Source organism: Furipterus horrens, unplaced genomic scaffold (assembly GCF_987537825.1).
Source record: "Furipterus horrens unplaced genomic scaffold, mFurHor1.1.pri manual_scaffold_6, whole genome shotgun sequence".
NCBI classification, from domain to species: domain Eukaryota; kingdom Metazoa; phylum Chordata; class Mammalia; order Chiroptera; family Furipteridae; genus Furipterus; species Furipterus horrens.
Genome location: NW_028327176.1, coordinates 171,347,562 through 171,373,760, shown reverse-complemented (window position 1 = coordinate 171,373,760; position 26,199 = coordinate 171,347,562). Strand labels below are relative to the sequence as shown.

The 26,199-nt window shown below is 35.2% G+C and overlaps 1 protein-coding gene across 1 annotated transcript in view; it reads left to right on the top strand.

Moving 5' to 3' along the window:
* Positions 1–26,199, top strand: part of MAP3K5 (mitogen-activated protein kinase kinase kinase 5) — a 170,207-nt gene that overhangs the window by 67,538 nt on the left and 76,470 nt on the right. Inside the window, exons 6-9 of the mRNA XM_090279899.1 lie at positions 27–133; positions 2,760–2,930; positions 17,144–17,256; positions 25,061–25,220. Coding sequence (XP_090136025.1) covers positions 27–133; positions 2,760–2,930; positions 17,144–17,256; positions 25,061–25,220 — 551 coding nt within the window. The remainder of the gene's footprint in view (positions 1–26; positions 134–2,759; positions 2,931–17,143; positions 17,257–25,060; positions 25,221–26,199) is intronic.

Here is a 26,199-nt window from a genome sequence, read left to right as displayed (position 1 = left end):
TATGCTGTTCTCCTCTTGTTTAAAAGGAATATGATTCAATTGTGAAGCTGGTAGAGACTTTAGAAAAGCTGCCAACCTTTGATTTGGCCTCCCATCATCATGTGAAGTTTCATTATGCATTTGCACTGAATAGGTAAGAAGAAAAAGTTCCTGATCACAATGTGCTAACATGTTATTGTTGAACTTATATATTCTTTCTAGGGCATGTTTTTGTGTAGCCCTGCAACCACTCACTATTAAAAACACAATATTAATATTTCCACTTCAACTGTATATAGGAAGCATGTGTTCTGATTTTTTTTCTGATTTTTTTGGTCAATAAAAAGAATTCTCACTGTTTTTATATTAAAATCGTTAAAATTCTTTTTCTTCTCTGTCAAAATTTATATCTGCTTTTTATATATTTTTAGAATTTTTAAAAATTAAAGGAACATGATGTTATGTTTAAGCAAATATACTCAACACCAAATGATTATTCATGCAAAAACTGGCTCAAGTAGGGTAAGGGTAGTTATGTCTATGTTAACGTATTCACTGGGACTGCTCTGAACACACCTAATTATAATCAGAGCTCTGTGGGCCACATTATAAGACATATGTCCATGAATCTTCTCGGTCCAGGGCTATTACTGTTGATTCTAGTCCTGCCTCTATCTCTTCTGTTCGCATCATGGCACATAACTCAGTGCCACTTTCTACCCAGAGTCCCCATGGAGGGCCATCCCAGCTCTGGCCATGGAGAGACCTAAGGCACTGAGCTGCCCAAATTGTGCTTAGTTGAATATATACATAATTAATACAACTGAAGAGAATTATAAAAAGAAAAATGGAGGAGACATCCCATCTATTGAGCACTTGCCATGTGTCACTTATGGGTCAGTTGTTTTACAGATGAGGAAACTGAGGCCTGGAAAAGTTGAGTAACTTTTCTTCAAGGTTCATAGTTACATGTCATAAAACTGAGACTCAAACCCAGATCTGTCTGATGCTGATGTCTGTTTTTCATCAATATGTTCTCCTGCCTCTATCTACAAAGGAAAAGTCAACATGCCATTCGACCAGAGATGGTTTCTTTCCTTTTTTACCCATACAAATGTAGAACTTGCTAATTTTATCAATAAATGTAAAATAAGTATATTTTATACCCCCATTTATTAAACAACTTTTTCCTTAGATTTGACAAAGTGAGATGAGACTACCAGAGATGACCTGTTCCAACTGGTTTTCAAATAAGTCCTTTTTTAGGGGGATTTTTTTCAGGGTGAACCTTTCTTGATACTTTATCCTTAATATCAAAACCAAATGGAAGTATACAAATTGTAAAAAGTTTCTCAATAAACATCAATATTTTGTCAAAGTCCAAAAATCCCTAGGACATAAAAAATGCCTTTGTTTTATGTTATAGGATTTTTCATTCCACAGGGGGGAAATATGTAGCACTCAAATCTTGACTCTTAGGTTCTTTCTAGGAAAATGTGTTGAAATTATCAGAAAGATTTTACTGTCACTGTGTGAATTCTCTGGCATTTGGGAGGATCACTGAACCCTATTCGTTAAAACTAAAACTGCTCTAATTCTATTCTATTCCGAAGGCTCAAGTTTGCCAGTCACTTCTGAAAGATGGGATGAAATATGTTCTATTTTGAAATGAAAAATGAAAGTCCATAAGAGCCTCATATTTTTCTTTATGTTTTATCTTTACCTTTTCTAAAATAGAATATAATGAATTGATAAGGATATTTGTAAGAAGTGTAAGTCTAAACTGAAGGTATTTAGGACAGAGTAAAACAGGAATTTTATAGACAGAAAGATTTAAAGTAGTAGTTGAGAATAGAAGTAACCTTTTTTTTTAATAACAGCTTTAGTGAAATATAATGTATATTCCGTACAATTTATCCATATAAGATGTACAATTCAATGGTTTTTAATATATTAACAGAGCTGTGTGACCATCAACATAATAAATTTAGAACATGTTCATCACCCCAAAAAGAAATCCCAATCCATTAGCGGTCACCCTGCCTTTCCCCTGAAATTGCCCAGACCTAGGCAAATACTAATCTACTTTTGGTCTCTATAGATTTCATGTAAACAGAATCATATCCTATGTAGTCTTTTGTGATTGGCTTCTTTTACTTAGCATGATGTTTTCAAGGTCGAAGAAATAACTAAAGAGAATTTTTATCTCATTTTAAGAATGATCTATACATACTTGCTATTTTAAAATGAACTACATAAAGCAGCTTCCTTAGATAATTAATTGGTCTCCCATAGAAATTAGGTGGTTCTTGGGTTCAAGTTGGTTTATTGAAATTGTGGATTACTTTGCTCAGTGTTTTGGAGCAAAAGTCATTAAAACCGAAAGTCAGGGTTTTGTAACCATGTTTGGATTATATAGTTGACTCTGCCCCAATTTAGAGCCACAGACTGCATTCCTAATCTCACTTCACCAACTTGAACCTGCCTATAGACTGCGGGGAAATTGGAAGGTCTGTGGATGGATAAGACCAAACCATTACTGTTATCAGAAAGGCAATTCAAGAAAGATCCTTGTTAAACCAAGGAGGCATGTAGTCGGATAAGAAACAATAAGGCTTATGACAGAGGTTTATAGGGGACTCTCAAAATCTCATTGTTGTTTTTATCCTGCCAAGCTTCACTAATGTGAATCAAAATATTAGAATTTTAAAAAAGATAATTGACATATGTTGCTTCTGTAATCTGTATTGAAACAGGAATGTTTTCTTCCCCTACCTTAGGAGGAATCTCCCTGGAGATAGAGCAAAAGCTCTTGATATTATGATTCCCTTGGTTCAAAGTGAAGGGCAAGTAGCTTCAGATATGTATTGCCTAGTTGGTCGAATCTACAAAGACATGTTTTTGGACTCTAATTTCATGGACACTGAAAGCAGAGACCAAGGAGCTTTTTGGTGAGTATGTAGGCTCAGTTGCTTGAAATACCTAGGACATAAAAAACTGTAAATTGAAACACTAAATCATTGCTATTACCATTTAGATTCTATATTATGAACTAAATCTTAGAAGTTATAGCTTTGGTAAACAATTTTGATGAAATTTATTTAATGTGGCAGAATAAATCGGAGTAAATCAGATAAAAAAATGCTTTTAAAAAATAAATTTCTAAAATATATATGTAATATAATGACAGAAATATAACTTTGTGAAAAATTTGTAGAAGTTAATATAAACACATGAAAGAAAATGGGAAAATATACCAAGTTTGTGGATGAGAAGAATTGATATTTTAAAGATACAAATTATCCTCAGCAGGGCTTTTAATGCAATTTGACAAATTGATTCTAAAATTTATTTGAAAAATAAAGGACCAGAAATAGGCAAAGCAATTTTGGAGAACAAGGTGCACGGACGTGTTCTACCAGATAACAAGACTTACTATACAGGACTTATACGGATGTAATTAGACATTGCAGTATGAGTGTAGGCACAGATGAGAAAACACTGAAACAGAAAAAATAGCCTGGGACAGGCTGAGATATTTATGAGACTAGACTTATGTCAGAGTAGGAAAACTATGACCAGAGGGGAAGAGATGGACTCTTCAGTAATACTACTAGGAAATTGATATATCTGCTTGTAAAAATAAATAAAATTGGATCCTACTTTAAGTCATGCACAAAAAAATAAAATAAAATCTAAGTGAATTAATAACCATAATATGAAAAAAATACTTTTAGAATAAAATATATAAGCTGCAATTATGACTTTGGGATGAGAACAAATTTCTTATACAAGGTTTAAAACACCATGAACCATAAAAAGAAAAGATTGAATAACTGAATGCATTCTGATCCTCTTGCCAATAATGATGATAGATGTTAGGAAAATACTTTTTAAAAATGTTTAAAGCATTGAAGTAGTCATAAACTGGAGAGGTTTTGATCCTTGGAAGAAGAGCACCACACTGGATAAGATCCAATATTTAAATGGCTTTTTGCTTGGGGCATTCTCTGGCCTGGAGGGCACAGAGTAGAGAGAACTCAGAAGAAAGTCTCAAGAAGAAAGTCAGTCTCAGTGGCCTGAGGAGTTGGTTTGATGCTGCCAGATTGGCTGGATTTGAGAGGGATACCCCTAAGTGAAGGAACCACAGAGAAAGCACCCCAAAATCTGTGTATAAATTTCCCTTCAATTCTTGGCTGACCCTTGATGTGTGCAAAGGAGCCCAGAGAGAAAATAGCAGCTAGAAGGCTAAAAGAACTGAACATGTATTTCAGTAGCTGCCCCAATATAGGAGAGGCAGAATTTGGAGTTTGACCTTCTCTAAGTTAATAGGGGGTTGATAAACAGCTTGAGCTTTTCACTGAAACTCCAGAAGGGCCAAAGCTTACAAATTAAGAACTACATTCCAGCCTAGATTTACAGCTTGGTTTTGTCTGGGAATCTTTAAGCCCAGCACAAGTAGCAGCTGTCTCAGATTGCTTTATAGCTCAGACAGGGTGGCCCTGAGCAAAACACAGGTTGGGGCTGACCTTGGCCTGCACCACCCCAGCAACCCCAGGGCCTGCACACCCTGTCCACCCAGTGGACAGCTACAGACCACGTTGGAGCACCACCACCCTGCCCCCGCACAGCTGATCCTCCACAGAGGGCAGGGGATAGTGGTCACTGGTCACAGCCAGTCCTTGCAGCTGATTGACCTATATAAATCCCTCCCATTGATCTGCCAACAGCAATCAAGATTCAGCTACAAGAGGAAAGTGTTCTCAGCCCACATGAAAGACAGACCTCAAGAACCCAGCTCAGGTGATAGGGGAAGCTGTGCCATTGGACCCTATAATACATCTGCTGCACTGGGACACACTACCAAGACAGGGAGTCATTGCAGCTCTACTTAATACATAGAAACAAACACAGGGAGGTTGTCAAAATGAGGAGACAGAGGAACATGGCTCAAATGAAAGAACAGATCAAACCTCCAGAAAAAGAACTAAACAAAATTGAGATAAGCAGTCTATCAGATGTAGAGTTCAAAACACTGGTTACAAGGATGCTTAAGGAACTTAGTGATGACCTCAACAGCATAAAAAAGATCTAGTCAGAAATGAAGAATATGCTAATTGAAATAAAGAAAAATTTATGCGAAATGACAGTGGAGTTAATGAAGCCAAGAATCAAATCAATGATTTGGAACATAAGGAAGCAAAAAACAACCAACCAGAACAAGAAGAAAAAAAGAATTTTTAAAAATGAGGATAGTATAAGCAGCCTCTGGGACAATGTCAAGCATTCCAACCTTCACATCATAGGGTTACCAGAAGGAAAGGAAAAGCAAGAAATTGGAATTCTATTTGAAAAATATCATGAAAGAGAACGTCCCTAATTTGGTGAAGGAAATAGACATGCAAGTCTAGGAACCACACAGAGTCCCAAACAGGATGGATGCAAAAGGCCCACTCCAATACATATTATAATTAAAACATTAAATATGAAGAGAGGATCTTAAAAGCAGCAAGAGAAAAGAAGCTAGTTACCTACAAGAGAGTTCTCATAAGAGTGTTAGCTGATTTCTCATAAGAAACTTCGCAAGCTAGAAGGAATTGCAAGAAATATTCAAAGTCATGAAAAGCAGGAACCTACAGGCAAGACTGCTCTACCCAGCAAAGCTATAATTATAATTGAAGGGCAGATAAAGAGCTTCCCAGACAATAAAAAAACAAAGGAGTTCATCATCACAAAACCATTATTATATGAAATGTTAAAGAGACTTATTTAAGAAGAGATCAAAACTGTGAACAATAAAATGCAAAAATTCATATCTATCAACAATTGAATCTAAAAAAACAAACTAAGCAAAGAAGAAGAACAGAGACAGAATTATGGATATGGAGAACTTTTTGATTGTTGTCAAATGGGTGTAGGGAGTGGGGGAATGGGTGAAGAAGTGAGTGGATTAAGAAGTACAAATAGGTAGTTGCAGGATAACCATGGGGATGTAAAGCACAACATAGGAAATGGAGTAGCCAAAGAACTTATACGCATGACCCATGGACATGAACAATGGTAGGGGTATTGCCTGAAGGATTGGGGGTGCTGGGTGGAGGGGAACAAAGGGGGAAAAACTGGGACAACTGTAATAACATAATCAATAAAATATAATTTTAAAAATAAAGTAGAATAAAATAAAATAATCCAAAAAATAAAAATTACCCATGATAAGAAAGACGATTAGAATCTGATTTTGAAATATTATGCCAGTATAAATACTTTGATATGGTAGTGATAATGAAATGCAGAGGTAATCTTTAAAAGCCTGATTTTCATAGTCAGTGAGTTTAAATAGAAAACATCTCCTGTGAAGTTTGTGAGCATCATGCACAGGAATAAAATAGTGTCCCCACTTGAAAAACCTAGACTACTTAGAGTTCATTTAAGGTCAAATGAAGTTTATTTAAGGAACAGGGTTTTTTTTGTTTGTTTGTTTTTTGGATGTATTTTGGTTTTAACTTTCTATACTTTTACATTCTGGCTCCTTTTTTATGGTTCCCATTTTGCTGAGGAACATTAACTGCCTTTCAAAGGAGGTTTGTGTTCAAGGTCTTCAGGTCAAATTGAAGATGTTGAATTTCTATGACTTCATTTTAAGGTACCCACTACTTTTCTAGGAAGAACAGGTAAGGCTGTTAGAGTTCAAGGCCCTTCAATAGGATGGTCTTTAGGAGTTGATCTTGTGTTGCTCTTGTGTGTGTCAATCACCGATTTATTTAGTAATATATGAATGTCAGTTTTATTGTGGATTACTCCTCCATAACTTGCCATTATTGTCATTTTATCCATTTGCCTTAATGTTTGCTAAGAAGGTTCTCCCCATTTTTACATGGATGTTTTTTCACGCCCTCACACTGTAAGACTGTACTGCAAACCCATTCATTCGCGTCCGTGTGTTGGCCTTGTTCCTGACCTCCATTTCTGTTAGAGCTGAGAAGTAACAGCACCTCCTCAAGGAGCTGACACACAGAGTGTCATTGAAGTGACTAGGCTTCCTGCCAGACCTACCCTGGATTTCACACTTCCTGAGCCATGGGTCCCCAAGGGATGTTTTAACTGACCTTGTTTGCACGTCTGAGTTTTCACTTGTCAAATACTGGTGCTGGGACAAAGAGTAGGATGTCGTGGCAGGTGGTCAGTCCCACAGGCTCCTTTCCTTTGACATTTTCCGTGGCCTGAATCATTTTCTGTTGATTTGAACAGTGATCTACTGACCACAAAAAGCTTAAGGATAAGATCTTCAACATAGTAGAAACAATCCCAAGTAGTTGTGATCACAGTGGCCCATAGAACTCTTTCTGTCAGTTCCCCTTTCTAATATCTTTACAGAGTTCCGTTTCCTGCCCTACATTAGAGGGAGAAAGTTTTACACGCTGAGCACTGCATCCGGCACAGAGATTGTCCCAAGGCACCCTTTTCCCCATAGGGTAACCCTCTCATGCAGGTCTGTCTTCTGAAAGGTTTACTTGGGGGCTCAGAATGTGAAAATAGCCATAAACGTTTTTCTTATTTTCTTAGATATTTTAAATTTGCAGAATTGTGATATATTGTTAGAACAAACTTTCATTGTTGAGTCTTATCTGGGACAGATGGAGGGTGAGTAATTTGAATGAACACATCGTGCTGATTTAGGAATAAAAAAAGAGTACTCTAACATTTGACGTTTTTATTCTCACTTCCTTAGTTATTTTTATTCGCTGAAGCTCTTGTGGATGGCTAAAATAATGCCACTTTTTCTATATTTAAATGTCTATAATCCAAGTTAAGGTTTAAAATTGCCTTTTTGATCTGTAGATAAACTGAGTTTAGCTTTCAGTTACTAAAAGGTTGTAGCTATTTTGTTTTTTCAACCCTCATCTGTGGATATGTTTTATTGATTTGAGAGACAAAGGGAGAGAGGGAAACATGAGTGTAAGAGAGGAAAATCAATTAGTTGCCTCCTGTATGGACCCTGACCAGGGATCGAACCCACAAGCCAGGTATGTGCCCTGGCCAGAAATCAAACCCACAGCCTTTCAGTGTACAGGACATCTCTCCAGCCAACAGACCACCTGGCCATGGCAAAAGGTTGTAGCTTTTTATCATAGCTGTCCAGTATAAAGTTAAATATAAGTTAAAGAAAACAGCAATGTTGCCTGTCACAAGTCTAATTAGAGGGTGTTGGGGCTGAGATGGGATGAAGAGCAAGAGGAGAGAGCAGTGCTGGGAGGATATTTAGCTTTCAAAGCATGATATCCGGTAACCCAGGAGCCTAGACTTAGGCCCTAAAAAAAGGCCACAGAGTTTCTGGAGTGACAGACTTAACTGGAATGACCCAAGGAAATATTACAGACTATAGCTCAGAGGGCCATGGGAAGTTCATTGCCAAGATTATCCCCACAACTTTTTAACCCAACCAAAAAAGAGAAAAAAAGAAACAACCATGAAATAGTTATACTGAATTTATATGCAGTGTACTTACTTAGACATTTTGTTATATGCAGTATTTGTTTAGTAGGTAAAAATAATAATTAATCCCTCAAATTTAGTCCGCACAATGTTTTGGTATCTTATTAACTATTGGAGGCTTATAAGCACCTTGTTAAGTAGGCAAGGCAGACATTTTTTGTCCCATTTTACAGCTGAGACAATCGAAACTCAAAGAACTTGAGTGAATTTTTTGTTGTCCTGAGACTAATAAAATTTTAAATCTAGTTTTTTTCCAATCTAGTGTTGTTTTTACTACATCTCAAGGACAGACATTTCCAGGAATGTCTGTCGTTTTGTTGAAGTCACGTAAACTTCTGGGAAACTGACGAGATAAAACTTGACTCGGTGTAATCTTAGGCAAATTACTTAAGCTTTAGGAAATTCTGCTTTGTACTTAAAAAATAAGACTACTACCTACCTAGATGAGTCAGAATGCTCTTAGCATCCTGCAAGTAGCAGAATACCTTACCCCAATGGTTTTAAGCAATAAGAGAATGTGTCTTTCAAACATGAAGTCCTGAAATAGGGCTGGATCTGGCATGGGTTGAGTCGGCAGCTTAAAACTGTGAGGCCAGGTATTTTCCGTCATTGCTGCGTGTGGCTCTGCCCTCAGGCTGGCCTTCTCAGGGTTGCAAGATGGCTACTACCATTTCAGGTATTGATCCAATTTAGCTACCCCAACATCTGGAGACAAAAGGAAGACATCTTTTTCTGTCTTTTTTTTTTTTTTAACCATCTTCTGGCTCACACATGCAAGCTAGATTTCCCTCTCCAGCAAAGAGGAACCCCTCGGCTCTAGTGATACACACACTGGAGTTGTGGTCTACCCTTGAAGGCAGACTGAAGGCAGAGGCCTGCTTAGACTGTGGCTGGAAAGTTTAGGGCACTTGGGCAGGAAATCCCAGGGCCCGGGGGCTAGAAAGGAGGCCTAGAGGCTGGAGGAGGACCTGAGTACAGTCCATAGCACAGTGCTCAGGGTCAAGGTCCCTCTTTCTGTATTTTTCTTAGAACTGAGAAAACATTTTCATAAAATCCTATCATATACTGGAGCACTTTGCAAAATATATGATTGCCTAACCACTATACTGTATACCTGAAACTAATACAAAATAATATTGAATATAAACTGTAATTGAAAAATAAAATTTAAAAATAGGGGAAAAACTACCCCAGACTTTTCTTTATGCTTCTAGTATTTCATCATTAGCCCAGTACCACACAAATCACCAGCAAGATTATTATAGCTGGTTTAAACTGATCACTTTAGGAAGAATGAATGTTGTGAGGATTAAATAAAGCAACATATGTTAAAGTCTTGAAATAGTAGGCACTTGGTGTTGCATCCTTAGTATGTAATATGTGAAAATATTTTATATTTCTTTATATATTGTTATAATTATCCCTGTTCAAAATGGGCATTAACAAGTCCTTTACTGGGTAGTTCAGTTGGTTAGTGTTGTCCCGATATGCCAAGGTTGTAGGTTTTATTCCTAGTCAGGGCACATACAAGAATCAACCAATGAGTGCATAAGTAGCGGGACAACAAAATCAATGTTTTTCTCTGTCTCTTTTCCCCCTCCCTTCTCTCTCTAAAATTGGTAAGTAAAAAAAAAAAAAGCAGAGGAAGATATTATTAACAAGGTTAAATTTTTCTTTTCCTAAAAATTCCTAAGAGTCTTCTTCCTTTTCCTGAATCTAGCTGAACGTTTTAGCTTATGAGGGAAAAGTTATAGAGTCTCTGCATCCTTTTTATGTAGGTTTTGTTGGGATTTCATGTGCCACGGCTGTCGTGGGGTCACGTGGGGTTGCAGTGATTGGACTCATATTTAGTTTTAGAGAAGATGATCTTCTCATTCTTAAGGGGAGATGTGAAGTCATTTTCAGAACTTTGAAAGAAAATTTGGTTCCTGTACTGTATTAGCATAATTGTGTCTCTCCTGTAATGATCCATAGGCAGGAAATTAAAAGCATTAAGTCTGTTTTTAGCATTAATATGTTCATTTTTCCATAGTAACTTGGGAAAGAACAGCAAGCCTTGCCTTATCAACGGATTTTCTTTTACGTCAGTGAAAGTGCTGTTCAAACAGTAGTGTGTACCTAATAACACTTTAGTTTTTATATTATTGATGGGGTTGTCTTGACTTTGGAAGAGTTATGTAACAAACCAATCAACCTACAAATAAAGACCAATGTCTATTTTCCATTTGCTAGATTAGCCTTTTATTCTTTTTCTTGACTTCAAGATATCTTTCTCTGTGTAATCTCTATTTCCATTACCCTCCTTATTCCCCCCCCCCCCCCAGTTTTATCTCACCATTCTCCCACGGGCATCATTTTTTGTTTAGTCCTTTATCGTGTCTATTAGATGAGTTTCCCATTTTGGGCTTTCTTTCTTTTTTTTTTTTTTTAAGAACACAAAGCCTGAAGAGTTCTTAGTACTTCAGTGTGATACTCAGCTCTTTGGTGTGCAGATATAGATGGTTCCTAAGGGGCTTGCAATTCCAAGATGACCTGGAGACTTGGGTAAAACGCACAGTATGCCCATGGTTGCTTTGTAAGCAAGCACGCCGGTCCATGGATGCCTTGACCTTGATTTAGTACTGCATTCAGCAGATGATGGATTGGATGAAGCTCTATTATGGCTTCACCAAGTCGAAGTCCAAAAATGATAATATTTAATATGTCACTGTGGAAATTTCCAAATTGTGGCTAACAAGAATTGAGAACCTAAAGAGAGCAGCTAAAGCTTGCTTTATGTAACATAGTTGTCAGCAGGATGAAGGAGAGAGCTAGAGGTTTGCCAGCATTATGCTGAAAAGAAAAGAGAATATAGAGGAAGAGGGGTGATTTCACTTCGTGAACCAAAGCAATCATTTCTAAGCCTGGCTGAATTTCGTATCACTGAGCTCATTACCCCTGGAGATTCTGCTTAGTGGGTCCTTTTTATTGAATAGATTAACCATAATCAGTAATATGACTATTCCCTTTTTATTAAGTATTTAGGTTTCCCCATGTTTTGCTGTTACTCCCTTCCTCCTAAAATTTTACTGTTCTTCATATACTTAAATATTTGATTAAATTTAAGTCCCCCCCATTTCTTCTTCAGAGCATTCCCCAAAGTGTCTCCACTCATCTTCCCAGCCTTCATAAAATATGGGGTTTGCATTTTATTTTGAGAGAATTGCAGTTATTGGAAGATAAGTTTAAGTTGATCATAAACATATGGGAACTGTCCATTTTCAGAAGCAGTCAAGTGCACATTAAATCCCTGAGCTATGCTTTCTTGTTGTGCACACTTGGCAAAGGTGTAAAAAGATGAGAATACTTTATTTTGGCATGGATTCAATGGAAAAGTGTCTCTTCTACACTGCTTTTGGGAATATGAATTCTAAGACCTTTATGAAAAGCAATTTGGCATTGTTCATCAAGAGCTTTGAAATAATTCAGGTTCTTTAATCTACTTAAGTCTTTTTGGAAACCATCCTAAAGAAATAGATATGTTTACAACAATATTCACTACACTGAATTTCATGGTAACAAAAAGTTGAAAGGCATTTAAGTAAATGTCCAATAGTATGGAAAATGTTAAATGAAGGATCACATCCCTTTTGATGGAATATCATTCATTGACAATGAGAGAGGGTTAATGGTAACAGTACAGGGTAGGGAAAAAGTAGGTTTACAGTTGTGAATATGTGAAACAGTTTATTCTTGTATTATTATTTATTAATTATTATTTTCCATATGAACAACTGTAAACCTGCTTTTTGCCCCACCCTGTAAACATGACATAAAACATACCATTTTAATCATGTTTAAGTGCAATTCAGTGGCCTTAAGTACAGTTGCCTTGCTGTGCTATCATCATCACTATCCATCCACAACTGCTGTCATCTTGCAAAACTCAAACTCTATACTTGTTAAACAATCTCCTGTTCTCCCTCCCCCTAGCCGTGGGCAACCACTGTTCTGTTTTCTATTTCTATGAATTTGACTGCTCTAGTACTTCATGTAAGTGGAATCATATGGCTTCTGTCTTTTGTGTGTGTGTGACTGGTTTTTTTCACATAGCATGATATTCTCCAAGTTCATCCATGCTGCAGCATGTGTCACAATTTCCTTTTTTAAGTCTGAATAATTGTATTGATACAGTACATTTTGTTTATCCATTCATTTGTCGATGGACATTTGGGTTGTTTTCACATTTTGGCGCCTGTGAAAAATGCTTTGAACATTGGTGCACAAATATCTGTTTGAGTTCTCTGCTTTTGATTCTTTCGGGTATATACCCAAAAGAAAATTGTGGTTTAAAAATAATCTTTAACATCACATCAAATTTTTAAATCTTATAAAAAGAGTATGATTCTCTTTTAGGAGGGAAAACTATGCACATAGTAAAGGACTGGAAGAACATAATTAGAATTTGGCATACTTTTTTTTCTGACCTTTTTATTATAATGAATATACACAAATACATAGTTTGAATCAAATATAGCCCCCCCTTCATATTTGAAATCAGCAGAGTAATTTGACATTAGTCATCTTCTTATGCTGTCTTGCTTTGCCTCTGAGTTACCTGAGTGAGAATTTTAGAAATATCACTAGGGATGTAGGACACCATGAATTCTAATTTAATTACTTTTATGTCTCACAGAAAGAATCACAGCTGTTATATCACAAAGGAGGAGAAAAGACAGTTAATGAGAAAGAACTTGATTTGAGCTTGGTTTCATTCATGGCAAGTTCTTTAGCCAGAAATAATCAGTTCAAGAATATTTCCTTTATTCTTGACTTTGTTGAATGTCTCAGTGTGAATGCAAAAAGTGACTGAATCTTTCTTGTAAAGGCTTCATCATTCCATAATGAAGTACTTAGAGGGAGCCTGCAGTCAGCTGACAGATAGCTAGTAATAAGGCAATCCTTGAACAAAATGTATTGCTTTGAAAGTTTTGCAAGAAGTTTGCACCTTTTTAATCTAATAATGAATTGAGGAATACAAATTATTTATCATCCTCTTTCTATAAATATTTAGTACTAAAGAGAAAAGAATCAGCAGTAGTGGAAATAACTTTGTACAGTTACTCAAAGTCACTACACTTCTCTTAAGATGTGAATGTCTGGTTCCATCCTTAAGGTTTCATTCCTTCATGAAGTCTCCTTTAATTTAGCTTCACTCACATCTAATCATTTTATCTCTTTATCTTTATAGTTAGGTTTACAATAGTAATCATTGTTTATAGATTTTGTTATGTGAGGACCAACATATTTTTCATGTTCATTTATCCTCTTGCCAGTGAAACTTTGCAGTTTTCAACGACACAGAATTTCTTCTTTGGGGCATTTTAATGGGAATATTCAGCAGTCTTGCCATATCAGTCTTTTACAGATGTTAGTCTTTAAGCTAATAAGATTATCAAATAAATATATTTTGTGACAAACACCATTCTTTCCAAGAATTCTTTAAGACCTATTTCTGTTGTGTATAGAATACAAACTTTATTCCTAATATGAAAGCAGTTCTCTTCACTTTTTTGTTGTTGTCAATTTTCCTTTTCACCCAGATCCCTTTAACTAAAAACAAACAAACAAAAAGTAATGAAAAATGACTTAAAAAAAGTAACACACACCAAAGGGTAGGCAGTGATACGGAAAAGAGGGCTCAGACCTTGAAATTTAGCAGAACTGAGTCAAGTTCCCACTTGACCTCTCCTACCCACTGGACCACTTCTGAACTGCATGGCTTAATACTTCCATGCTTCAGTTTCATAATTAGTAAACTTGGGAAAATCTTCCCTCTCCTGAAGAGTTGTCAGAATTAGAAATATTAGGCCTGAAGTGTCAAGTGTAATGTATACCTAGTAAGAGCTCAGTAATCTAAGCCAGGTAAAATTGTTGTTTCTTTGACCATTTCGTGGTTAATCACAGCTTTCCCTGGTAGGGAATGTCATCTGTGCTAGATCGTATTTTTGTTAGAAATAGACTGTCCCCATTTGTAGAAAGAGTATACACTCCCACTCCATGACACTAGGTTTGGGTGTGTGTCTTGAATGATGCTCATTATCAGCAGAAGTTTTAAGAGCCATGTGGTTGTGCCATGTGTACTTTTCCTCAGCTAATATCCAGAGAAAGCTGCTTCTTCAAGCTAGGTCTCAGAGGGGAAAGCAACGTGGAGCAGAGCTGAACCAACTAACACAGAAACGTGGTGAGGACAGCATTTCAAGCCACTGGGGTTTGCTGCTGTTGAATCCTGTGCCACACTTACCCCCAAAAGATGGCTGCATCATCTTCAGCCCATACGGATGGTTTTGTTATTTTAATAGCTATATGAACTTTTTATCAAATTTGAATCTGAAAAAGAATGAAATGGAATGATGAAATATATGGAAAGTTAGCAGCAAGGAACTAGAAAATACAAGTGCGTCAATAATAAAGATCAACATGCTTCGTATAACTGAGCTTCATGCTTTTTAGTTAGCTGCATGAAAAAAAAAAAAAAAAAGACCATGTACCACTTCTTCAGAGGAAACTGAACTCTCCCTAGCAATAAATAAAAGGAATTTCTCATGTGAGGCCCTATGTAGGCAACAAGGAAAGGCTATATAAACAATGCCATCAATATTTTTTTCAAGTAGTGAATTCTAAAAATGTTAAAATGTAACATGGTGAAAGTGATATGCAATTCACTATTTTAATGTGGCTCAAGGATGTAGCTTTCTGAACACACAGTTTTATCAAGGTCAGGATTTAGACTACTGAAAGAAATGCTGTGTTTATCACTTGTCTCAGCCCAGTTCTTGGTAGGAAGTAGATGAATTCTTCTTTCAATCAGCAAGTTATTTCTAATTACCTGCAATGTGTCAGGCAGTCTGATGATTCAGACAATAGAGATTCAGTGCTCAATATGACTGACAAGTTCCCTCAATATTTAATTATTATCACAGAGAACTATAAGCCCTAGAAAAATATGAATAAATAATTTTATTGATATTTATATTTTGGTGAAAAATATATGTTGTTTATGGTAACAGAAAAAAGGTGTAAGCCCAACTTTTCATTTTGGTTGGTTTTCACACATAGGAAGCAGCTAGTCCATATTTATTGATTGCTTTGGGTCATGTCTTGCCTTTTACATCTTCCTTTTAATATGTTTAAAAGATATATTTCATTTTCTTTGGTTTCAGGAGAAATGAAAGAATTTATTTGTTGAAAATATTGAATATCTCGATATGAATTGGTAGAAAGTGTATAATTTCTTTCTTCGCTTATACTTTTTTTTTTTTTAATTTGGACCTTCTTCTTGATTCTGAACAAACACAAAGACCTTTGAGACTTATATGAGTCTAAGACTTCTAAATCCTGTTTGTCCTTGATAAGACTAGAGTTAAATATCAGTAGTCTGAATACATACTTTTTCCACTTTAGAATTAGGAATTATGGGGAGATAAAAATGCTTTTTAATCACCAACAGTGATAAAGTTGGAAATACTTTTTTATTATTCCACACACATAACTATTCAAGCCAAATAGTTTAAATTAATATATTTTTGAGTTCTATTTTCATTCAGAGATACCTGTTCTGTTTAAAAAGTAAGACTCTTACAAAGGGCACACAATTCTAATATTCAGAAAAATGTACTTTTTCTTTTGAGAAAATATTAAGTATATATAAAAGCCAATAACATACTATAATATACCCTATTATGCCTACCACTTTTGCTATTCCTATCTTTTATTTTCACCATTAATTTAAGTAGGAATGCCTTTATCTTGAAATTGTAATGTACTTTTCCCTACATAACCTTTTTTTGTATCATCAAATAGCCATTCATTAGATATTTAGACCTTATATTTTTCTCAAGCTGATTTTCTTAAAGATTTCATTTCATATTTGTCTTGGTTTCTATTAGTCACTAGGGCGCTTACTTTATTTTTCTTCTTCTTTATGTTCCCAAAGGAAATAATTCTGAGTATTGTTGCCTGCTAAATGATGTATGTGAGGAGATCCTAGAAGGGATCCTAGAAGTGTTACCTTGAAAATACAGTGGATATGCAAACACTGAAGTCTTTTGAAATGCTGAAGTGTTTTCAAAGGTTGATACTCCATTTCATGCATATTCAGAAAAGGATTCTTATTCTCTTTGAGCTAAAATTAGTATGCACAGGCACATTCTCTGTTTTTCTTAATTTCTTAGTACAATTAATATTATTTATTTCATTTCTATATCACTCTTATGGAACTGATTATTTCAGTATGTTACCTATATGATCCTCCTTGTTGCTTTGTGTATTTTTAAGGCTTCTAAAAAAAACACTGTTAAAGATATGTGCACTCTTCTTATTTTTAAATTTCCACTGCTTACACATCCACACACACACTATCTCACATTTCTGGTAAACTATTGAAAAGGACGTTTTAAAGACTGGGTTGCTATGGTGAAGGTGGGTTAAGTAGGGGAATGCAATGGAGCTGAGGGTGAGGATATGCAGGCACTTAGGCATTAAATCCTAATAGCACACTAGATTCTGGGGTGAAGGCCAGGGGAATATTTTTCCTTGCTTAGGCTTTGGAGTTATGCAAACAGAAGCTATTGCACACCCAGAATTTCGTGATTGAGAAAGTAAACGTGTTCCATTTGTTTTTTTCTTACAGGTTCAAAAAGGCATTTGAAAGTGAGCCAACACTACAGTCAGGAATTAATTATGCAGTCCTTCTTCTGGCAGCTGGGCACCAGTTTGAATCTTCCTTTGAGCTCCGGAAAGTTGGTAATCACAGCTTGATATTTTACGTGGAAATCCATACACTGGAGCCAACTTGGTACAAAGAAAAAAAATTATTGATAGATAGACCTTTGCTTTCTACCTTATCCAACGTCCTGAAAAAATTTTTTTATTATATATCCTTGTTTAATATTTCATACTATTGTACAGAATCCTGATATTGGGGTGTAATTCAGTTTTTTAGTTTACCTGTTTCAAAAAAAACCTAGTTAATACTTATTGTTTCAGCTCAAACTAATGTAGAAAATCTGGGCTCTACATTTGCCTTCAACTCCCAAATAAGGAAGTGTTTTGTGGAACATCAGAATTTGCTCTCATTTTGAGTATGTAATCTCTGTCTTTTAAACAACTTTTCTAAGAGTTATTACTACAGACAGAAATATTTGACCATATTTTTCCTGGAGAAAAACATCTGATCTTAGTGAAGCTATGAACAGTAGGATTTTTCCTTTTAGATTTTTACCAGGAGAATGCTTTTTAAAAATTTTTCTTCGAAACTAATTAGTCCTAGACTTCTTTTTACATTATTTTGGGAAGGACTGTTATGAGGGGCGACCCCCCCCCCCAAAAAAACTGGAATTATCTTCTGGAGGGCGGGCCCCTTGTAGTACAGGCTTCTCCCACTAGGTGAGTGTTCTAGGAACCATCTGTATCAGTGCACTAGCTGGTGTTCTCATGAGAGGCTGGGTGATTTATGAAAACATCTGCACACACCACGCTGAGTGTTCAGTAGTTTTTGACCAAAAAATGGCACAACCCCTATTCCCCACCCTCCCTATTCACCTGATCTCACCTAAGTGACTTCTTTTGTTTCCCTGGATGAAAAAAATCATCAAAGGGAAACATTTTGCAGATGTGGAAGAAGTGGAACAAAAAATGGCAGAAGCATTAAAAGGCATGAAAATCAATGAGTTCAAAAACTATTTTGAGCAGTGGAAAAAATATCTCGATAGGTGTATTGAATCAAATGAAGAATACTTTGAAGGTGACTAAAGTTTAAACATGGAAGAATGAATACACAATTTTTTATAAATAAATTCGAGGTTCTTTTGGGTCCCTCCTTGTAAAATAGCCATATGCAATGTTCTATGGAATCTTATAAGGCAAATAAAGTTTGAGTATTCAGTACTTTTTGAGAGGCTGAAACTAAAACGAATGATAAAATACTTTTCACTGCTGGTATTCAATACACAAAGCTTTATTTGAAGTACGGTTTTCAGTCAATAAATGAAATGAGAGAAAATACATGGCAACTTGTGCTTTTCACAAATTATGATTATAATAAACTTTTGCATCTAAGGTTAATTTTAAACCTCTACTCTAGTCAAATCTTCTCATGTATCAATGATCTAAAAATAGTTCATATTGCTTTATTCTTGAACTAAGGTGAAGTTTTACTGATCCCTCCAGATCACTAAGGAGTTGATACTCATTTGCATTTGCAGATAAAGCAATAACCTATTGGTTTGAAAATGTACGTGTTCTAAGTTTTCACTTTTAAGTTACACATAGATTGAGGTGGTCACCTACTGCTTTGAGGAGAGATCTCACCACAAAAAGAAAGTGTTTCATGCAACCTGATAGAGGTGGTAGCTAATGCTATGGTAGTAGGAATTGTTTTGCAATATATAAGTATATCCAGTCAACACATTGTACACCTTAAACTTGCACAATATTATATGTCAGTTATGTCTTCATAAGCTAGAAAAGAAAGAAAGATGTCAGCACTGAGGTTTGAGGACCTGTAAACAGAACTTTGTAAAGGAAACATACTTTAATTTTTTTCCAAAGAGAACTCATTTAATAATATATGTTGAACAAGAACTTGAAAATATTATGAGGTTAAATTTTAAATTTTGGAAATTGTAAAACGTAAACTTGAAATAGGACAATGAATTTTTAGCTACTGCAATAACTAAGTTTTAGACTTTTAAAATTCTGTGATATGCACTCTAAGTTTAGATTCTGCTCAATTATAAATTATGCTAATCAACATGGATTGACCTACCCAAAGTTTACTTTTATATTGTAAAATAGCATTAAAGGGATTTTTAAGGAACATCAGGTTAACTAAAGGATTTAATAGTCTAATATAATAATGTTAATACTATGCAATAAAAACAAGACTAATTAATAACGTATTTGGTATATTTTAAAGATATACCTAAGAAACATTTTAAATGTCTTAACTACATTTTTCAGTAATTTATATATTCTCCCTTTACTTCTCTTGACCCCGTGAAAACATATAAATTAGTCTGATTTACTGAGTTTTTATAGTAGTCAGACTTTTCTTTATGAAATACTTTTTTTAGTTGCATTTTGATATTTTGACTTATATAGGGTATACAATTAAAAATTTAGATGTCATAGGATGATCACTAAATCTGAAGTTTTCTAAACATTATCTTAAAACCTCTAATATAAGAAACAATTCTTAACTACATTGTTGTTCAAAGAGTTAATTCTAGTTGTGTGTTTGTTTGAATTTATGACTAATAGCTTTATGGTGTGTTTTACTTTCCCAGTTTTTAAAAAATTCATTGATGTTTAAACTATTTAGAACTGAAATTTAAGAACACAGAATAACATCTTACATTTCATCCCATTTTCAGCTTCACAGACCTTAAAATTAATATTCAAACTTTAGCTAAATAAAAGATAATTCTGCCATGTTTAGTGGAATTTTTTAACTATATTATACTTTATGGGAGAGAGTCAGAATTATAGGTTTAGGTCCAACAGTAATGATGATGTAATAAAAGAACAGTGCGATTGGAATTCATACAAACCACTATTTGAATCTCATTTTTAAGGAGCAATAAAAATAAAATTTGTATTACTGAATATTAAAAAAAAACTATGAATCTATAAAGATAATCAAGAAAAAATCAAAACAAAAATAAAATCCCTCACCAAGCCTAAGTCAACTCATTTTTTATCTATGGAGGTGACCAATTTCTCAGAAAATTCAAAATTATAGGGAAAAAATTAAGTATTTTTTATTCCTTTTAAAGACATACTGTAGTCCATCCAGTTGATGAGATAAAGCCCTTCTTAAGGCATACTGCATACTAACTGTATTTTGCTCAGGAGAATGTATTCTTCAAAAGAATGCTAGCTAATTGCGTAGAAAGAATGATAAAACTGATAATGATAGAGAAGTTGAAATAATGATTCTCTCAAGGATCAATGAAAATGTTTATTTGTTAAAAAAAGTTATATTTGCATATTTACATGATACCGAAGCTTATTAGTTACAAAGGAACAATCGGTACCCATACACCCTCTCCAGGGATCAGGCTGTCAGTGATCTAACTAGCATCCTTAGTGGGATGCTTCGCGCGGTCCTCCTGATGTGGTGAATGTAGAGTAAACAGCATCTCCTGTGAAATAGTCTCGCCAAAAATGTTTAGCCTGAATCTTAAGATCTACATCCAGTTAATAGTAAGCAGGATCTAGAGAAACAAATCAGACACCATCATGAAATGCTTTCAGATAGATCCAGAACGTGAGGACATTCTACAAGGTAGCTCTCCTTGTCTCTTTAAAAAATCAGTGTTTTGGCCCTGACTGGTGTGGCTCAGTTGGTTGGGCATCATCCCACAAAGTGAAAGGTCGCTGGTTCAATTCCCAGTCAGGGCAGTAGCCCAGGTTGCAGGTTCAGTTCTCAGTTAGGGTGCGAGCAAAAGGCAACCAACCGATCGATGTTTCTCCCTCACATTGATGTTTCTCTCCCTTTCTTTCTCCCTCCTTTCCCCTCTCTCTGGAAGCAATAAAGAAAAAAGAACCTTTTAATCACTCATGGAAAAAAAGTGTGGGTGGATTGGTTCCATTAAATGAGAGTTAGCAACATAAAAAAAACAAATGTAATTAGTGATTCTTGATTGGATTCTGGTTTGGAACAAAAGAGCTATAAGAGACATTTGGGGAATTATCAGAATTTGAATTAGGACCAGATACTAGATAATATTAAGGAATTATTATTTGTGTTATGTGCAGTAACTGAATAGAATTTTTTAGTTATATGCTGCCATAGTTAAGGGTGAAATGTCATGATGTCTGTAATTTAATTTGAAATGGTGCAAAATAAAAATTCAGGAAGATGAAGCAATAGCAAAAGATTAGCAATAATTGAAAATATGGCCCTTCATTGTACTGTTTTTTCTCCTTTCATGTATGTTTGTAACTCTCCATAGTGGAAAATTGAAATGGAAAGAATCTAATCTCCACTATTTATGGAGGCTGTATGACCTTAGGCAAGTTTTTAAAGGTCTCTGAGCTTTTTTCCTTACTGCAAAAAGGAGATAATCTGTAATTCATTGTGTGGTTGTATGGATTGAAAGCTACATTTGCAATGTGCTTTGCACCATGCTAGGCATCTAACAAGTTGGTCAGTAAAGGCTCTGTTTCATTCCTTTCTCCGTTAAAGCGGCCTTAAATCTAATAGTAGAGCCAAGCTATAAATCTATGATAAAACTAAACTATTAGAGAATATTCAGTTCTTAGAAGTCAGCCAGTTTTAGAACACTGTCTGTTTAAATTGCCTAAACAGACTATTGAAACTTGATATTTGGAGTAGTAGAGACATACTGTTTATTGCTTATAAATTTAGCCAGAATTCTTTTTAATCCACACTTAATGATATGTTTTATTGATTTTCGAGAGAGAAACATTGATTGGTTGCCTTCCATACACTACCTGACTGGGAATTAAACTTGCAACACAGGAAGGTATGTGCCCTGACCAGAATTGAACCTGCCGCCTTTTGGTGTATAGTGTACAGGACAACGTTCCAACCAACAGAGCCACCCAGTCAGGGCTAATCAAAACTTTTTTAAAGAAAAATATCTAGCTTATAAGGACATGGTAAAAAAGTATAATTGTACATGCATAATAGTGCTTTCGCAATTTGGCCCTATGGATCAAGAGCCTTAAAAATGTTGTTGCCTAGCACCAAGTATAACACTACTTCTACGACTCGTTCCTATGGAAATGGCTTTTAAATATGAAAAAAGATATTTTATGTGATAAGATGTTTATTCCTGTATTCCTTGAGGGGGGAGCTCCTAAATATAATCAATTAAAGCCATTATTATAACTTCATACACTATCTTCATGTAGAAACAGTTTTCATACATCATGTGGAAAAAAACATAAAAATAATTCACAAAAGAAGTGCAAACAGGAAAAGTCAGTCAATTTCAATGGTTAAAAAATGGCAATGTTTTTTTCCCTCCATCGAATTGGTAAAGATGAAAGGACATGATTGTATCCATAATTGGGAAAGGTGTGGGCAAGAGATTTTGTCAGGTGCCACTAATGAGAATGCAAATTGGTGTATCATTTCTAAGGAGAACCTGACAAAATGCATCAAAACTTAAAATGGATACATCTGTACTTAACAAGACCAGGGTTAGGACTTTATGATAAAGAAATAATTGAATAAGTGCACAAAGCTATGTGTACAAGAATATTTATAGTAATAAAAAATTATTCAGCTGCATTTCCTAAATAAATTGTGATGTGCCCATATGCTAAAATACTGTTTGCTATAGAAACAACATTTTGTCTAAATGCTGAATTACTTCGTGTCATGATCATGTGACAGATTTATGCCAAGGCCAGAATGAACTTCTGGCATTCAAGAATAAATCTAAAATTTTATTTAAAAATGATCATTGTACCCCCTTTATTATTAATCATTTTCTTAGTTTCTATTTACATGTTTCACCTGGTTTGCTGATAGATCAGAGCTGGGTTCATAGTTCTGCACTTAAGACATGATAAAGAGATGCTCATTTTCAACTGAGGTTGGTAGAGATATGTTTTTTACATCTCATTTTTCCAGCATACTTTCTTCTTCCCTTCGTATTCATTATATTTTTTATTAGGTCCAGATAGGAGATCATGGATGTTGTTGCTTATACATGTGTAATTTTTTTTATCTCATGAAATTTTAAGGTTACAAAGCTATTCTCTTTCTAACTTATCACAAAATGTGAAGAATGGACATTTTTATGGAATGGCTTAAGTGGAATTATATAATAAAAAGTATAAATTTTTAAAATATTATTTTGTTAAATTCTCAAAATACAAATTCATAACTCATGAGATATAAAATGGACACATGTAAGAAATCTTAGTTAACTCAATTGATATGGAAACCAATAAGAGGATATGTTCAGTTCAAAGAGCATTTAAGAAATAGAGTATTTACAGATAATTTAACAAAGAAATGTTAGAAAAAGATTTCTGAGTTTGATTTAGAAAAAGCTAGTTTATGCTCAACAGGTCATAATTTTAGGTATTATCTGTTTTACTAGACAGAGATTATTGGGTTGGCCAAAAAGTTCCTATGGCTTTTTCCATAAAATAAAAGATGCATTTTTCATTTTCACTAATAACTTTATTGCTTTGGATATTTTGAGTATACCAGCTATCTCCTGCGTAGTATAACGTTAATTGTTCTCAATTAATGTCTCAGTTTTATTGCTGTCAACTTCAACTGGTCTACCTGACCGTGGAGCATCATCCAGCGAGAAATCACCAGCACGAAACTTCATAAACCACTTTTGACATGTTCGATCAGTCACAGCACCTTCTCCATACACTGCACAAATCTTTTTGTGTTTCAGTTGTGTTTTTACCTTTCTTGAAATAATAAAGCATAATATGCTGAAAATGTTGCGTATTTTCTTCCATCTTCAATATTAAAATGGCTACACAAAAATTCACCAGTTTTGATAAGTTTTTTTTAATGCACGCTGATATGACAGCTCTCACAATACAACCTAACAATTGTTTCTAATGAAATTAAAGACAACTAAGCGCTGCTAGAGCCACCTTACAGAAAAAACCAAATGAATGTTTTGGCCAACCCAATATTTGCATCTCTATTAAACAAAAACCCACAAGTTAATAAGTAAACTTCTCTGAGATCTTTAATCAATAGTAGATAGTGAGATGAACCAATTATACTTTCCCTAGACAGTCCTTGAGTGGATATACCCTTATGTGATATTGAAATTATGCATCTCACCTTTTTATCTTACTCCCAAATATCAGATAATTTTCCTGACAGTTATAGATGTTAGTGGCACTAAGCAATTCTGCAAGACCATATTCTATTTAAGCAAAATAATTACAAATGCAAAAATAATACAAGGAGGAATAGAGATGAAAATTTTAATGAAATGCAAAGAACATAAAAGAACCCAAATGATACAGAAAAGAAAAAAATTGGGAATTCTTTTTTACTTGATTTCAAGTGTTGTTTCAAAGCACCAGTAATCAAGAGAATGTAATCTGTCTGTTTCCTTTGCATATGTAATTATTATTAACTATTGTAGCATTTTACTCTTGCAAAATATGTATACCGTATACATTTGTACTTCAACTGATAGAATGTCAGCATATTACCCTTTCAAGTAACTGAAAAATCCATGGTATAATAAGGGAGTGAAGCAGGCCACACACCAAGGCATTTAGTGTTATCACCTTTTAATTTTTGCATATGAAGACATAAAAATTCTGGAATGATGCACATCAAAGTGGCAGTAGCAGTTATCTTTGGGTTTTTAAGTTAATGGGTAAGTTTCACTTTCTTTTGTGTCCCTTTATGATTAGTCTGACAATTATTACAATGAACTGAAGCCCCTGTGTAATCAGGAACTTAAAGCAATTTTAATCCGAAAGGAAGAATGAAAGCCTCATTTTGTTTTTTAATAAAAAGTCAGCCCTGCCTAGCTGCTGTGTGTTTGTAATGTGCTTCCTATCCATCTTCTAGGGGTGAAGCTTAGTAGCCTTCTTGGTAAAAAAGGAAACTTGGAAAAACTCCAGAGCTACTGGGAAGTTGGATTTTTTCTGGGGGCCAGTGTTCTGGCCAATGACCACTTGAGAGTCATTCAAGCATCTGAAAAGCTTTTTAAACTGAAGACACCAGCATGGTAATAAACTTAAGCATTTATACAATTGTTTTTCATAAACATCTCCCGTCACTTTTTTTTCAAATTGTTATATTTGTGAACTGACAGATTATTTTATTTGCTTCTAGAATAAAGTGCAGAATCTAGAGGGGTAAAGTGATGTTCATGAATTGTGTCGAATGTGGGTTCTGATGACGTTGGATGTAGGAGATGTCTGCCGGCGGCCGGCTTAGCCTCTCCCTCACATTGACCAACCCACTAACCCTGTGTCACCCCCATAAATCATGCAGAAGCCTCAAACTTTACACCTGCAAATCTAATCAGCAAGCTTACGGTTTCCATCTCAACCTCGCAGGCCTCTGCTCCGAACGCCTGCCCTTTGTGTCCTTTATGATCTAATCTCAGTTTTGGAATTGCCGTTCTTTTTACTTAGGGTTTACTGACACGTTTGGGTGTTTTCTGTATATATGTATGTTTCTCTAATTTCAAATTGTTCTTGGCATGCATCCAAGTCTCATCATTATGTATGTGGTAGTTGAAGAGACAAAAACAAAATCCCATCTGCATTGAGGACTGTTTTTGGAAGACAGTGCTGATTTTATTATGCATCACATGTAGTGATTGACCATTAGCTAAGAAGACTTTTAAAGGTTAACAGTGATACTGAGAAAGGCCTAAAGCAGCTCAGAGCCCAGGACAATGACTTTTCCTCAGAGGGAAGCATTTGAAGAGATGACCACCACGGTAGGCCCTCACAGCTCCTTAAAGGACTTTCTCATTTTCAACAAATCCTCCTCACCATCACTCCCATTGTGATCTTTCTAAAATGCATGTCGGACCTTTCCCCTCCACTGAGATCCTTAAGTCAATATAGTTCAATGGCCTCTCACCCCCTAAAGGATCGAGTCCATTTCCTGGGCTTGGCAAAAAGGTTTGTCCTCGGTCATTTCAGCCTCAGCTTCTGTCATACCCCCTGCTCTCTGCTCACACCGAACATGCC